This window comes from Crocodylus siamensis, chromosome 2 (genome assembly GCF_052110815.1).
Source record: "Crocodylus siamensis isolate JL-2025a chromosome 2, ASM5211081v1, whole genome shotgun sequence".
In the NCBI taxonomy this organism is placed as follows: Eukaryota; Metazoa; Chordata; order Crocodylia; family Crocodylidae; genus Crocodylus; species Crocodylus siamensis.
This window is the reverse complement of record NC_143396.1, coordinates 264,979,498-264,996,179: the sequence shown is the minus strand read 5'-3', so window position 1 is coordinate 264,996,179 and position 16,682 is coordinate 264,979,498. Positions and strand designations below refer to the sequence as shown.

The 16,682-nt window shown below is 46.6% G+C and overlaps 1 protein-coding gene across 5 annotated transcripts in view; it reads right to left on the bottom strand.

The window, feature by feature from the left end:
- The window catches only part of TDP1 (tyrosyl-DNA phosphodiesterase 1), a 150,506-nt gene that overhangs the window by 25,614 nt on the left and 108,210 nt on the right, over positions 1-16,682 (bottom strand). Inside the window, exon 15 of one of the 5 annotated variants that reach the window (XM_090033879.1) lies at positions 2,216-2,330. The exons of the other annotated variants lie outside the window; for them this stretch is intronic. Within the exon in view, the coding sequence (XP_089890005.1) occupies positions 2,216-2,330 (115 nt within the window). The remainder of the gene's footprint in view (positions 1-2,215; positions 2,331-16,682) is intronic. 5 annotated transcript variants of the gene reach the window in all.

Sequence of the window (16,682 nt, the reverse complement as noted above, 5' to 3'; positions counted from 1 at the left end):
CCAAGTAGTTATCTGTCTCATGTGAAACTGGCAGTACTTTTCAAAAAGCCTTGGAAGAAAGGTGGGGAGGAGGGGGAGCCAGAAAAGAGATGACTATGATAGACCAGCTTCTGAGAGCACTTGAAATTGCCTGATCTGTCTGAATTTAGGATCTATGCTGAAACCCATTACCTACAAGAGCCCAGCAGCCTCAGGCAGTTAGGTTGTCCCTGGGAGTCAGGAAGTCTGAACTTAATGAAATGACCAGGCACATTTTTCAAGCAGTGCTCAAATTTAGGAGTAAAGACTGTTTTGTCAGAATCACTTTTCTCACTACTGCTTTATGAGAAAAATTGTTAAAAAGGAAATGGGGACCAGATTCACTCATTGCTATAGCATGTAACAGTACTTTGACTTGATAGAACTGCCATTTAAGTTAGCTAGAGAGGGCTTTTGGCACTCATTTCCTGAGGAGATTCTCACTACACACGGCAGATACGGTCTTCCCTCTAGTGTCATTTTCCCTGTGTAATTGAGAACTGTTTTTACAATGAAAGCTAGGGTCTATTTGTTGATCTGCCGATGCTCGACTTATACGCCAGGTGAAGATACTCTAGGAGGATCTATTTCCTCTCCTGAATCACCTTTTTACCCAGGAAAAAAACTCTCTCATATTCTAATAAATCCATCCTTTCATTTTTACTTTTATGATAAGGAGGTACAATCCAGATTCCAGACCACTTGGCATATGTCTGGCCCAGCACTGGAATCTGTGCAAAATAATTCATTTTCTTCTATATACGGACCTTGTAATAGAAATGAGCCCACTGAGCCACTCTCCTGAATTCTGATGTATTCTCATCTCCAGTTAGTGGGGATTTTCTTGGTTATATGAAAATAGTATGTGCAGTTCCTTAGTCTCTCATGATTACAGGTTTGTACAAAATCCCTCGAGTCTTTCTGTCACTAGAAGTAGGAATCAGTCAATATGGTTTCCTTAGATGAAGGATAATTGCTCACACTGTATTTTCGGCTTTTATACAGAATTCTGTCAGCTGCATCCCTCCCGACCTAACTGCATTCCCCATAAGCAGAGAGACCAGTGATGAAATTCTCAAAGTGGTTCTGTCCTATCCAATACACATGCTTTGAACACCTATTCTAGTAAGAGGAGCAATTGGCTCCCTTCCCAAGGAAGCAAGGTCAAATATACTCAGGAAGATAACCGCGGAAAATGTAGCAGCGAGGCCCTCATGGTTAGTTTAATTAGAATGGCTTGCCCCTACCTCTAAGAGCAAACTTCTTTCAAATGGCAGGTTCTGATTTTTCTTGCACTAGGGAATGGATACCCCCAAAGCAGGCACACAGTCAAAACAGAATTCTTCATGGAAATATAAATTACTGGGTACAGACAGCTAAGAGCTGAAGTTTTTTGGAAACTGCCTGTTTAAATATACAACTACAGAACTCTCAGAACTGTAGTTGGAAAAGGGGTAGGGCAGGGAAGAGGGCATTTTAATTATGATAGCTAGGAATTTTTATAGAGGAAGATAACTGGGGAACAGGAGCATCAAAAATCTGGCCAGCAGAGCAGATCCATCCAGCCCACTCAGCTACTAGAACCTGGGGGTGTTGCCAGATGAGGGAGCGGCCCAGCACAGAAAGCAACTGTCTGGCCTGCAGTAGTTTGTCCACTGCTGCTGCATTGGCCAGTGCTACCACCACTGCCTCCTTGAGCCCCAGGGCTCCCAAGGGGTCCCATGGTCCAGATCCAGTCTGGGGCATCAGGCTAGTTTGACATCCCTGCTCTTCAAGATATGTTTAATTTCTGGCTGACAGGTGGAGCCACCCCAGCTCCCAGACGGTGCACAGCACCCTGCAGAGCCACACTGCACCTGTGCAATGCAACAGCTGCTGCACGGGCGCCAAGCGGGGGGGTGTTCCTCACTGTCCTCCACTGCCCCGTGTTGCGTGGGAGGGCTCTGCCACGAGCCCCAATCGTTGCTGCTACAGCTGGTGAGTGTGGGGCGCCTTTTTTTTTTTTTTTTTTTTTTAAGTGCTGGGAGGCTGGGGCCGGGCAGGGGATGGGGCTAGATTCACTTATGTCTACAGAAATAATGGAATACAAGAAGTTTGACTGCCTTCAAAAATAAGACAACTAATTTATTTGTTCACTGGCAGATTAGAGGAATTAATTTCTCTCACACCTTTCCCTTCTTTCACAGGTATGACTTACCTTTGCTTCCATACTGTTCCAGAGGCAAATCATAAGGCACAGGAAAAGATGCCAATGACTCTTTATTTTCTGAAAAAAAATTCTCCTTCACATGGAAGTAAGCTGTATCCAACCCCTGTGGAAAAATACACAGAAAGAAATTAGAGAAATGTATTACCTTCGTGCAAATAAAATGCTGTTTCAAGGAAAAGTCTCCCTCACCAATGACCAGCATAGTTTTAAAAGAAGTTTGCTTCTCTATTTTGGGCATGAAGAAAAACATCGAAACATCCCCCAACCTTAGAAGTCCAGACTCGCTTCTCTCCTCTTTTCCACCATCGCTTGGCATTAATCCTCCTAGTCTCTTAAGCCTCTACCAACTCTACCAATACAACTCCATACTCAATATGGAAAATTGGGCTTAGGGCCTTGTTTCTATCTAGGTAACTGCAATTAAATTGCCTGATACACTTGTAGGAACTAGAATAGGCAGTGTATCCCATCATAATATGGGGAGATGTTCTGAAAAACCTATAGAAGGCTGAACCTCTCTCAAGGGAACAACTTTCTGTTTGATTTTTTGATGAATTATTCAAAACTAGGCCCAACCAAAATGTTGAGGACCTTAAATGTGTGTGAGCGTAACATAATTTAGTTTATTAACTGAAAAAACTGAAGCCTTAAAAGGACTGAAGACTATACTAATCCAAAAGTATTTCTATGCCTAAAAATAAATTTCCAAACTCTGCAGAACACACAGCTCTCTACAAAAGCCTTAAGTAAATTCTGTCATATGTCTTTATCAGAGCTGAAGTGTCTGTTAGTCTTTGGCATATGGCTTTGTTCCCTGAGTTTTGCTAGATTCTAGATTAATTGACTCTGTAATAGTACAAGCAAACAAGGCAAGAAGGTAGGAGCTCAGGCCTTCCTTAAGAACGAGTGAAAACACAGCCTTCCACATAAGGGAGAAAAGAAAAAAAAAAGGCACTGGCTGGATAACTGTGGGCACTAAATTACATTTTTAGGGCCTACTCTAGGACCTTTAAATTTAGTAAGAGTTTAGACAATAACTTCAAACTTAGACTTTGGCTCCAAATATAAATTAACCTAAATGCAAAGGACTGACTGACAAAGAACTTCCAAGTTAATACCAATCAACTTCTGTATATGTAAGACTGTAAGAAAGCTGGTAGGGGGCACATATGAAAATGTTCAGTTGGATTACAGAGCAAAAAAAAGAAGTCAGATACCTAACTATTGCATTATGAAAGATTTTGTGGCAAGCAAGTCTCGATTGTTTTTGCCTCCAAGAGGCTTTTATTGTTAGGACTAGAGAAAATTTAAGCTGCAATGCAAGTAAGCTCAAGTTCATAATCAGGGCTGGAATAGAACAGTAGCATCTAAAATATCCTTAGGATTTCCTAGTGCATAGAAAGCAGAGAGCCTACAACCAGACTTTTTACATACAACCCCTCTCACCAACAGATCTATTAGTATTAGTTCTACTGTCTTTTTTTTTTTTTATTGGGTGGGATCAAGTTGCAATCATTAACAACATTTTTAATTGCAAGCTGTGATAGTTCAATTAAATCACATAATTCAGGACACAAACTGACTGCCTACAGCATTCTCTCACACCCTCCACGTACAGTATTACATAGTTGGCTAGATCAAGGATGTCAAACATTCAGCCATGTGGGCCAGATGAGGGTACAGAGCTGGTCTGCAGGCTGGACTGACCCACATACTAGCTTTGCATATTGGATTCAGCATGCAGGGCCCTTCCAGTGCTGGTACTGAATGCAGTGTGTATCCTGGCCTCGAGGGCAACATACAGCAGGCCTTGACCCAGTGCATGGCATGCCAAGCTGGTCCAGGGCATGCATTGTACGTGGCAGCAGGGCCAGTCTGGACATGTGCTTCATGTGGTGCCCACACTAGATAGGCCCTGCATACTGGATTTGGCACGTGGAGCCAGGCTCTGGGCCCAGTGTAGACCAACCCCCAGTCTACTGTCTAGGTCTGGTCTGGCATAGGCATTACGTGTCCTGGCTTAGCCCTGTGCCGCATACAGTGCATATGTTGCCTTCAGTTTTGTGTACTACATGCAACATAAGGCTGGAACTGGTATGTGCTGTATGCAGCATATGGGGTGAGTCAGACCCACAGGCAGCATGATAAGGCTCCAAGGCCGGTAGGTATCCAGCCTACAGGCTGCATCTTTGACACCCCACAGGCTAGGTGAATTTGGAAGTCTTTAAAATCCCTCTGGTACATCAGATAGTGGTTTCTGACTATCATGATACAGAACTCAACAGATTAAGTCTGACCAGTACTAGCAATGATATTGTTTCATCCATATGACCTCAGATCACAAGGAGAAATGCAGTTTGAAATTTGAAAAATAACTGTCCAAGTGGCATGTAATACTTAAATAGAGTTGCTCAAGTAACCCAGCCCAGCAATTTGAACCAATTCAAATCAACTCTGAGCAAAAAAAGTATTCTGCCAGCACCTCTGTTGCACATTGGAGCTTAAAACAGTGCTTCTGAAGCAAGCAAGCAAATACAATAATGCATATAATAAACAAACATGCAGTATTTAACCTTCTAGGATTTATTTTTGATGTCTTCTTTACCTCTGACCAGTCCTCTTAATTCCTTTATTTCTCTACCTCCTCTATTACCTGTCTCTCCTTTTGTCTTTAAAAAGATTAATTTCCTTTTAAGATAAGCTGGGAAGCATTTTTCTGTTCTGTATTGTCTTGTCCTGTTACATTATGTATTATCTTTGCTTCTCTTTTTTCCAGGCTTATCCTCATTTCTAGCACAATGCTTTGCACTTCTCTTCCTTGTCTTTCCCTGTATTCCTTCATAGTCACACTTGCACATTTACTTTGCTTTGAAAGTTACTCTTCTTGCTGTCTCCTTTCCCCTTTTCTGTAAGGTTCCATTAAAGTACTTTTCTGTAAAACAGTAAACCAATAGGAATCTCCAGCCTCAAAAATACTATTTTTCCTACACGGCATCCTAGAGCAAAGAAAGTATGTGAACTAGACCAGTGGTTTCAACTTCTTTTTCATTTGTGGACCCTTAAAAAAATTTTGAATGGAGGTGTAGACCCCTTTGGAAATTCTGAATGGAGGTATAGACCCCTTTGAATTGTAAGTGTGGGGAGTCGCATACATTTGACTGATCATAGTCATCTTTCATGACCCCTTAGACATTGTCTGTGGACCCCAAGGGGTACACAGACCACAGGTTAAAAACTACTAAACTAGGCTAGCATACTCAAGGATAAGATTGCCATGCTCTTTTATACTTTTTTCCTATTTTCATATTAAAAATGTGTATATTTCTGACAACTTGATGCAAATTTGTTCTTTTTGCAAGAACTACTTCGACTGCCAAATTCTATCAGATTGAAATTGTTTTCCAAAATTTATGAAGATATTATGCTTTGAGGGCTGGGTCTTAGCCCACTGCACTCCTGCAGACTAGGAAAAATATGTCAGATGGCTGCTCTCCTCAACAAAGAAGCAGCTGTCTTCATTTACAACATTTACTACTTAGAGCAAAATCAGGCTGGTGCCAACAGCAGATCACAAACTTCTCTTGATTTAAAAACAAAACAAACAAACAAACAAAAAAAACTTTAAAAAAATGCTCTTGTCTTTTCCAAAAGTTCACACAGACATATTTCCCTTTCTGTTTCCCCTTTACTCTGTCCCGGGGGGGGGGTACAAGCATGGGGGAGAAAGGAGCCCTGCCTGCAGGGGAACTAGGACAGGGGTAACCCAATCCCAAAGGAAAAACCCTGGAAAAAAGAAAAAAAACAACTTACCTGTTCTAGCACACTGAGGGCCAGAAAGAACACGCCAGGAAGAAACATCCGTGTGGTTTATTAGCCATGCTTATCTACAGCTGGAGTTGGGTGATGTCAGGGGGAGACGCTGCCCAGCAGAAATAAAAGCCAGCTCTGAGAACGAGCGAGCGGGGACGCCAGGAGCAGGAGAGGCTGCAAGCATCACACATGCTGGTAGCACCCAGCACTGGCAGAATCAATGAGATCCAACCCAGAGGCATGCATTGATGACAGCAGAGGCTGCAAGAGCGTCCTGCATCGGCTGCAGGTGGCACCGGTGCACGGGACCAGAGGTGGCTAGGAGAGGAGCAGAAGACCCTGGCTGGAGTGAGGACATGGAACAGTGTCAGGGAGATGCGCTGGGCTCAGGCTAGAGTTCAGAGGGAAGAAGGGCTGTTTAGCCCGCCAACCCTCTCCCTCTTCAGTCTTTTCCTTTTTTTAAATTATTTTTTTGCTGGTGTCTCCAGTTTTCTGGAGCGGTTCCTTTCTTTTCTTTGTTCTCTTTCCTTTTTCCTTACTTTGGTGTAGGTTCTCATTGATTACTTTATTGTCTATTGTTCTTGAGGTTTCGGCAGGGGAACACAGGCAGTGCCAAGGGACGACAGTAGCAGACAGAGCTAACCAGAATCACCAGGCTACTAGAGAGATGTTGTTGAGAGTAGAACATCTACAGGCCCCAGTGTCCAAACAAAACAAAAGTAGAACCAACAGAAGAGAAAGGGGCGTGAAGGTCCGGGACTGACATCACTGGAGGGCAAGCCACATAAAGATCCCGAGGCTCGTCTTGAGGGCTAGCGTATGGACAGGGTGTAGGAGAGGTGGAGCCCCATGTACTTCCGCCAGGGGACGCAACAACTCCGAAGGTACCCTCAACAGGAGACCCTTCCACTGAAGATCCATCCAAAGTTATGGCATGCGAGTTTTGGAGTTCTCCCTGAAGTGATTGAGGGCCTCCCCAGAGGTTGCGTGAAGCCCGATCGCATCCAACACCAGGCGCACGTGCCAAAGCGGTGCGGGAGTAGATAATCAAACTTAGATGGGCACAAAGTGGGGCATTGGCAGAGAAGTAGCAAGGAGACCCAGATATTGAAGAATACAACGCGCAACCCGCGGCCATGACCTCTCCGGATGTCCTAGGTCAACGTGTTGGTTGCTTAGGGGCAACCAACACGGGTCATTAGAGGCAGGTCCTGTCAGACCAACCTGGTGGCCTTCTATGACCAGGTCACAAAATCCTTAGATGCAGGGGTAGCACTGGACATAGTCTTTCTGAATGTTAGGAAGGCCTTTGATACTGTCTCTCACCCCATTCTCATTAAAAAACTAGGGGACTGTGGTGTCGACACCTACACAGTCAAATGGGTTGCTAACTGGCTGGAGGGCCGCACCCAGCGAGTGGTGGTGGATGGGTCATTTTCGACCTGAAGGGATGTGGGCAGTGGGGCTCCACAGGGCTCGGTCCTCGGGCCCACACTGTTCAACATCTTCATCAGTGACTTGGATGAGGGGGTAAAAAGCACCCTGTTCAAATTTGCTGACGACACGAAGATGTGGGGGGATGCGGCACACTAGAAGGTGTCATGGAAATTTTTGAGTATGTGCTGCCAGTACAGAAGAGGTTAAACTGACATGCGCGGTTTGAAGCTGTGAGTGGAAATTTCCAAGGCTCACCCAGTCCTTGCCCCCTGGGTGACCTGCGGAGCTGTCAATCATTGCTGACCTACTTTCCCCACAGACGCATGCTCAGATTGTGTCAGCTCCTGACTGAGAGCATGCTCAGTCAGAACCTGACATGAGGTAATCGGACTAGAAATTTCTCTGCGGAGAGCACGCTGATTGGCTACTAAATTGATATAAAAGTTCTGTGAGCCCCTCCCTCGGGGGGAGATCGCGCGGACCAGAGACAGAGGCTGCTGCTGCAGGGACTGTTCTCTGAGTCAGGCTTCAGGGCCTATTGATCTCCTCCTTCGGTGGCTTAGTGCTCATTGTATTTCGGTTTTGACTACGATCATCTGGCTCCCTGACTTACCTTTCGAACTGATTAACGGCTTACGATTTCGGATCACCCTATGGACTTTGTTTAACCCGGTTCCGGACCATCGACCTCGGCTTTCTTCACCAACTACGACTCTGCTCACCCCTCCAACTGACGTCTCCGCTGCTTCATCTTCTGGCTCCTGACCTCGGCTTTCTCATTCGACCACCCGATTTGTCCATTGCTGTGGACTGGCGTCACGCGGTTCATCATCACCGTGTTACAGTTCACTTTGTTGTTTGTAGTCCCCATTTATGAGCTGTTGACCAGCCCTGGGACTAGGTCTTCGGACTGAACCTCGTGGGCCAACAGACCCCTTTGTTGTTAATTGTTTGTTTGTGTTCCAACTGTAACTGAAGACCTTTCTGCCTACGCCTGAAGCGTAAGTCAAATAAATTCACCTGTTTTTCTCAACCCGCTCCGAGTCCCTAACTCCAGACTCTACGCCGCTAATTCCACCTGTCCGTATCTAATTGCCACCCCGGCCCACCGTGACCTTGGGGCCCGATCCTTCGGTTTTCCCCGACAGAAGGGAGGAATAGGCTGCAATCAGACCTAGACAAGTTACAGGGGTGGGTGGATGAGAACAGGATGGGATTCAACACCGACAAATGCAAGGTGACGTACCTGAGAAGGAAGAACTAGCACCCTACCTACAGGCTGGGGAACTCCCTTCTTGTCAGTGCAGAGGCAGAAAACGATCTTGGAATCATCACTGATGTCAAGACGAACATGGGCCAGCAGTGTGGGGATGCAGTCAGGAAGGCCAACCGCACCTTGTCATGCATCCACAGATGCATCTCAAGCAGGTCCAAGGAGGTGATACTCCCCCTCTGTGCAACACTGGTCAGGCTGCAGCTGGAGTACTGTGTCCAGTTCTGGGTGCCGCACTTCAGGAGGGATGTGGACAACAGGGAGAGGGTCCAGAGGAGGGCCACTTGCATGATCAGGGGGCAGCAGGGCTGGCCCTATGAGGAGAGGCTATGGGACCTGAACCTGTCCAGCCTCCACAAGAGAAGACTGAGGGGGGGGATCTAGTGGCCTGTTACACACTAGTCAGAGGAAACCTGCAGGCACTGGGGAAGTCCCTGTTCCTCCGAGCACTACCAGGAGTGACTGGAAATAACTGTCACAAGCTGGCAGAGGGTAGATTCAGACTAGACATCACGAGGCACTATTTCACTGTCAGGGCAGCTAGGATCTGGAACCAACTTCCAAGGGAAGTGGTGCTGGCTCTTACCCTGGGCTTCTTTAAGAGGCTAGATGAACACCTTGCTGGGGTCGTTTGACCCCAGTACTTTCTCCTGCCATGGCAGGGGGTTGGACTCGATGATCTGCTCAGGTCCATTCCGACCCTACCAATTATGAAACTACAAAACCTACAAGCCCTGACCCAGATCCTAGATGCCCAACAGCAAATGACGGACTGACAGCAGGATTGGCTGCGGCACAGCCTGGCTTCCTTCAAAATGCCGAAGATGACTTGAGATGATGACCCGGAGGCCTACATCGAGGCTTTCTAACGCCACGCCATAGCGACCAGGCTCGATAAAGGATATTGGGCCAGTCAACTAGGTGCACTTGTGCCAGGCAAAGCCCAGGCTGCATACCGGGCTCTCCCGAGGGACATAGCCCACAATTACGAGCAAGTGAAAACAGCTATCTTGTATAGACTGGAAATCAACCGCAAGCTGTTTTGGGCAAAGAAAGGGCTGGAAGAGAGGCGGCCCAGGATATTATTACAGTTGCTATGAGACCTCTTGAATAAATGGGTGAATCCTCCGGTGCATGTTAGAGATGCTCTAGCAGATCAGATCCTCCTGGAGCAAGTCCAAAAAGGACTTAGGAGAACGAACGCAACATTGGGTCCATCAGCATTCCCATGCATGTGCGATGAGGCCTTGAAGCTGGAAGAGGCCTTTGCAACATCAGAAGTGGGTTACCCCTGCGAAAAGCAAAATCCGGGACCTACAGCTCCATTACCGAGGGAACCTGATCAGAGACGGCCACCCAGTTGAGGGGCAACAAAGGAAACAATATGCTTCCAGTGCGGGAGAAACAGGCACTTTGAGAGATTGCTTTAGCAGTTCCACAGAGCAGTGGCACCCAGATAGTATCCCAAAAACACAGGTTGGGGGGCAGAGAGAGCAGGAGACAAGTGAACCCATGGATTGCAGCCATGTGGCTGAGGGAGATGGTGCAACTTGGGGACAGCCCATAGCGGAAGTCTGGGTAGAAGGCCGCCCTGTACAGCCCACATTGGATTCAGGGTACACTCAGTCCCTAGTGAGGGCTGATCTGGTGAGGCCCTGAAGGGATCGGAGAGCCAACCCAGTAAAGGTGGCATGTCTCCATGGAGAAACAAAATGGACTGACTGCCAGTGGATACAACTTCGGGTGATGGAGCACCAGGGGAAGCTACTGATAGGCATGGTACCTCAGTTGACCTGCGATATGACGTTAGGGCAAGACTGGGCACCAATCTATGATACCCTGAATAGAGTCTGTGATGCCGAAGTTGAGTGTAGGAAGATCCAGAACCGTGAAGGATGACTGGGCAAACTCGAGGACAGCAAGGGGTTTGCCGATGAGTCAGACCTCTGTGATATAGCAAGCTGCCTGGAGTTTTGGGAAGCCCAAGAAGAAGATCACGAACTTCGAACGCTCATAATGCAGGCCCACGATGCCAGGGACAGCTCGGCACTGACGCCGATTCAAACCCCATGATTTGAGGTAAGAAATCAACTTTTGTATTGCGTACAACAGGGTAAGCCGGGCAAATCTGAAGACACACAGTTGGTGGTTCTCACCTGGTTCCACCAAGTTATATGGCAACTGGCTCATTCCACTCCCACAGGGAGGCATCTAGGTTGAGACAAAACCATCGTAAGGGTGACTCAATGTTTTTTTTGGTCTGGGTTGGGGGAAGATATCGCTCACCAGTGCACAGCCTGCCCTGAGTGCCAGAAGATGAGGGAGGACCACTCAGCACGGGCCCCACTTCAACCAATGCCTGTCATCCACGTTCCCTTTTCAAGGATAGCTATGGATGTGGTAGGACCCTTTCCCTGCAGCAGAGCTGGGCACCAATATATATTAGTATTAATGGACTACACCACATGGTATCCTGAAGTGGTGCCACTTCGAGCAGTGACTGCCTCACAGATAGCGGAACAGCTCATTAAATGGATAGCCAGGATGGGGATACCAAAAGAAATGCTAATGGATCAAGGGCAGAATTTTATGTCCAGGGTGCTATGAGTGGTATGCCATACACTTTGGATAAAGCATCTTTGCACCTCGGTATACCACCCCCAGACTAATGGCCTAGTAGGGCGCCTCAAAGGAACTATAAAATGGATGCTACGTCGATGCATGACGGGATCCACGAAAATGGGACTTGCTTCTCCCGCTAGTATTATTCACAATTTGGGACACCCCACAGGATTCCACAAAATACTCTCCCTTCAAAATGGTACTAGGACATTGTCTGAAGGGCCTCCTCCAAGCCCTAATGGAAGATTGGGAACAGGATGTGGGAAGCTCGAGAGAGCTGACAGCTTACTAGCAAGAGTTCCAGCACAGGGTCCAAGTGGCCCAGGACCTGGCCAAAGATAATATACAAGAAGCACAACTTCGCCAAAAGGAAAGATATGACAGTTGCACCAAGGAGAGAGAATATGAACCCAGACAGAGGGTGTTGGTGCTTCTGCCCACATTCACAAGTAAGCTACTGACTCAGTGGCAGGGATTGTTCAAAGCAACTCACAGGGTCGGACCTGTGGACTATGAGGCTCACCGGCTGGGTCACCTGCAAGAGAGGCAGATTTACCATGTAAATCTCCTGCAGGAGTGGCGGGAACCTGAGGGATAGGCCACTTTTACAGAAGCAGATCCCAAAGACCTCAGGCCACAAGGGATGACTAAGGAAGAAGGGGTAGTTAAGGCAGAAAGTCAGATCCAAATAGGCAAAGAACTGTTGATGACCCAAAGATGCGAAATGCAGGCATTGTTGAGGGAGTTTTGGGATGTATTCCATGAGGAACCCGGATGGGTCTAGACCACCTACCATTCAATAAAAACATCGCTGTGGGCCAAAGTGTGGAAGAAGTGGCAGCCAGTACCCCACCACCTCTTAGAAGAAGTCCGTAAGGAGATAGAGAAGGTGCTGGAACAAGGAGTTATATGTCTATCCAGGAGCCCATGGCAGAGCTCCTGGATAGATGTATAACTACACAAACCCGATGGATCCCTGCAGTTATGCGTCAATTATAGGCGTTTGAATGTGATGGCTGTCTTCAATGTGTTCCCTATGCCTCATGTAACCTAACTGGTGGAACGCATCGGGAACGTCCAAGATATTACACTTGACCTTGCAAAGGGGTACTAGCAGATTCCTGTGGCCAAAGGAGACCAGCCAAGCTTTTGGGACCCTTTGGGGACTCTATGAGTTTATTCGAATGCCATTCAGGCTCCAAGGGGCGGCTGGGACATTCCAGCTCCTAATGGATCAGATATTAGCGCCGCACGCCAAATATGTCACGGCTTATATAGACAACAGCATCATCGTGTTTTCTCAAACCTGGGTGCAACACAAAAGGTCCCTTAAGGCCATACTGTCAGAATTACAGAAAACAAGGTTGACAGCTAATCTACCAAAATGCACCCTGGCCCAGAGAGAAACTAAATATCTGGGGGTTTTGGTTGGAAGAGGTACAATCAGACCATTAGCAGATAAAGTGGAGACAATTTGCAACTTTACCACACCCTAGAACAGGAGACATCTTAGATCCTTCCTATGACTAACTATTACCAACGATTTGTCCCTGGTTTTTCCGAACTAGTGGTGCCCCTTACAGAAGCCCTAAGGGGACGGTGAGCAGGGACCATAAAATGGACATGAAAAATTACACAAAATTTTGAATTACCAAAGGCCTTATGCAAGGATGTCATGATACATGTGCCTGATTTTTGAAAACCTTTAGTCTTGCAGACAGGTGCCTTGGAAACTGCCATCAGGGCAGTCCTAACCAAGGAAGAGGACAGGATAGAGAGGCCAGTCACCTATGCCAGCCGCAAACTGCTACCAGTGGAGACGGTATGCGACAACAGAACGAGAGTGCCTGGAGATCCGCTGGGTGGTAGAACATTTCAGGTACTATTTAATGGGAATGGAATTTAAGCTTGTGACCAACCATGCTCCCTTAAAGTGGCTTAGTACAGCCAAGATCAACAATGCTTGGATCACAAGGTGAGCTCTTGCCTTACAACTATTTAAATTCCATATAGTATACTGACCAGGGAAAAGTAATGTGGTAGCGGATTTCTTATCCAGATGTGGGAACAAGACCAGATCCGGCGACCCAGAGCACCAAACTAAAGAGACAACCGAGTTGACAGGACCCTGAGACAGAAGAATGAAGTGCCCCAAGGCATCTTAAAGGGGGGGTTGTGTCCTGGGGGTACAAGCATGGGGGAGCAAGGAGTCCCACCTGTGGGGGAACCTGGGACAGGGGTAACCCAACCCCAAAAGAAAAGTCCTGGAAAAGAGAAAACCTTACCTGTTCTAGGATGCCAAGGCCCAGAAAGAACATGCCGGGAGGAAATGCCCGTGTGTTTTATTAGCCACACTTATCTACAGCAGGAGCCAGGTGATGTCAGCAGGAGACGCCACATGGTGGAAATACAAGCCGGCTCTGAGAACAAGTGAGTGGGGATGCCAGGAGCAGGAGAGACTGCAAGCATCCCTCACACTGGCAGCACCCAGCACCAGCAGCATCAAGGAGATCCGAAGTGGATGCAGGTGTTGGTGGCAGCAGAGGGTGTGAGAGCTTCTGGCATTGCCTGCTGATGTTACTGGTGCGCAGGACCAGAGGCAACTCAGAGAGGAGCCGAAGAAGACCCCAGCTGGGGCGAGGATGTGGAACCATGTCAGGGAGATGCGCAGGGCTCAGGCTAGAGTTCAGGGGGAAGAAGGGCCGTCTAGCCTGCCAACCCTCTCCTTCTTCAGTCTTTTGCTTTTTTTAAAAAAAATTATCTTATGCCTGTACCTCCAGTTTTCTGGAGTGGTTCCTTTCTTTTCCTTCTTTTCTTTCCTTTTTCCTTACTTTGTCATCTATTGTTCTTGAGGTTTCGGCAGGGGGACACAGGCAGTGCCAAGGGACGACGGTAGGATACGGAGCCAACCAGAATCACCAGGCTACTAGAGAGATGTCGCCGAGAGCGGAACATCCAGAGGACCCAGTATCCAAACAAAACAAAAGTAGAACCAACAGAAGAGAAAGGGGTGTGAAGGTCTGGGACTGACATCACCAGAGGGCAAGTCGCATTAAGATCCTGAGGCTCTTCTTGAGGGCTGGCATATGGACAGGGTGTAGGAGAGGTGGAGCCCCATGTACATCCACTGGGGGACACTACAACTCTGAAGGTACCCTCGATGGGAGACCCCTCCACTGAAGATCCATCCAAAGTCATGGCATGTGAGTTTTGGGGTTCTCCCCAAAGTGACCAAGGGCCCCCCCAGAGGTTGCACGAAGCACCATTGCGTCTGACACCCGGCGCACGCACCAAAGCAGTGCAGGAGCGGATAATTCAACTAAGACAGGCACATACTCCCTCCTGTTTTCTCACCCTCAACACACAGGCTAAAATGAAGATGTCTGCACCCATATCTCCTTGGCAAGCTTTCATGCATAGAAAGAACTTTTGTGGGAGACTATGAGGTAATAGGATATGGTTTCTATGGGAACAAAATTAAGGAAATATTTCATTCCATTCCTGGAAAGCCTTGGGAGGTACCAAAGCAGAAAGAAACAGTAACAAAGAATTCTACTTGGGCAATGCAGAAGTAGGACAGCCCATCATTACCACTTCATGAGTTTGACAATGAATTGTTAAGGCAGACATGAGACTAACTTGCAGTACAGACATCTTTGAAATCAAATTCACAGAGGAATTACCTTGCTGGGCCCTACTAGAAGAAAAGGTTGAGGGCAAGCAATTCTCACAAAGAAGTATAAAAACAGAATCAACTTGAATGGCAACTGAATTCCCTATTCAATTATAAATCTGCCACGCAATTATATTAGATAATGCATTCAAGAGGAAGTAACTGAATACCACTATTTATTGGTGAACTGCTTGTTTAATGGTAACCACCTCTATAAGTGCAATCTTATGCCACAGAGTCTAGATAAATCTGAGAATATCATATAACCATTAAAAAGGTATTCAGCTTGCACATTGTCTTCAGTGCTGTATAAATAAAAAATATTGTAAAGAATAAGCAAGAATCATTTGGAGATTTGCTATCGCCTTTAGGATACATTCAAACTTTCCTTTTTTAGCATATAGGAAGGTACTGACACAAATGTTCAGAATTCAGGAAATAAACACATTAGAGACATATTTTAAGCTTCTTTCCCATGAATCTTATATTAATCATCATTTTTAAAGCCCACATGTGGCTAACACAATTCACAAGTGTGATTAAAAGCCACATTTCATTATCTGTCCCTCAGAATAGGTTTAAATAGTAATTGAAAAATCATTAGTGCTTGGTATGTCTTTTCAATGGCTTTGTTCAGTTGAATCATAGTCTCTATCAAACAGTCAGAACAACTCAAACATCACAAAATCCAGACATCAAGTTTTTACTCACTTTTAAAACACTCTGACCTGGGCAGTATCAAACGGATACCAAGGTAGTAGCTTTTTCCACTGGGACAGAAAGGGTTAGTAGCATTAAGATGGGTCAGCTCCAGAGGTGGAAGATTCACCATTTGCACAAAATCCTATGGAATAGGGGCTTGCAATATATGGCTGGTGGGAAGGACCTGGCCCACAGAGACAGAGGGGCTTTAAAAGAATTCTGGCAGCAGGTGACTTTGACAGCACCCGTGCTGGAGGCCAGGCAGTTGGAAAATATGCCTACACCATAGCTGTGGCTCCAAAAGGTTATCAGTGCTGTAGAAGGCAGCTCATGTGGTATCTATGACCAAATAATATCGATTTGTGATGATCAACTTGTCATCTTGGATGACTGGTAGTACATGACGTATTTGCTAGTGATCTAGTATAACTAGTCCTAACCCCTTGCTATTACCTTCTAATCTATAGCAGGGGTATCTAACCCATTTGGCCCTGCAGGCTGGATCTGAACCATGGAACATCTCATAAGCCGTATGATCCATCTGCAGCAGCGAGCTGTTGGCACATGCGACACTGACATAACTCCAGAACCCAGGGGGTTCTGCTGCTCATCCCCCTCTTCTCCTGTCGCTGATTTTATTCACCAACATAGAAGACCCTAAGTTCAGGGATGGGCAAGGAGAAGTGGGGACAAGCGGTGGCAGCATTCACCTCAGGGTTTCAGAGCTGCACCATTGTAGTGGTTGAAGCAGCAATGCCACCAAGCCACCAATGCCATTAACCCTTTTCTGCCTGTTGGACAGCCTCAATCTAGAGCAACGAGTGTTACAGAAAATCCAGTGTTAATCTTCAGAACGATGATGATCCTGGATGCCTGCAAAGCAGCTGAAAAAACAAGAGCAACCAGAACAGCCCCCAACAGCAGTTAATGAAAAGGAA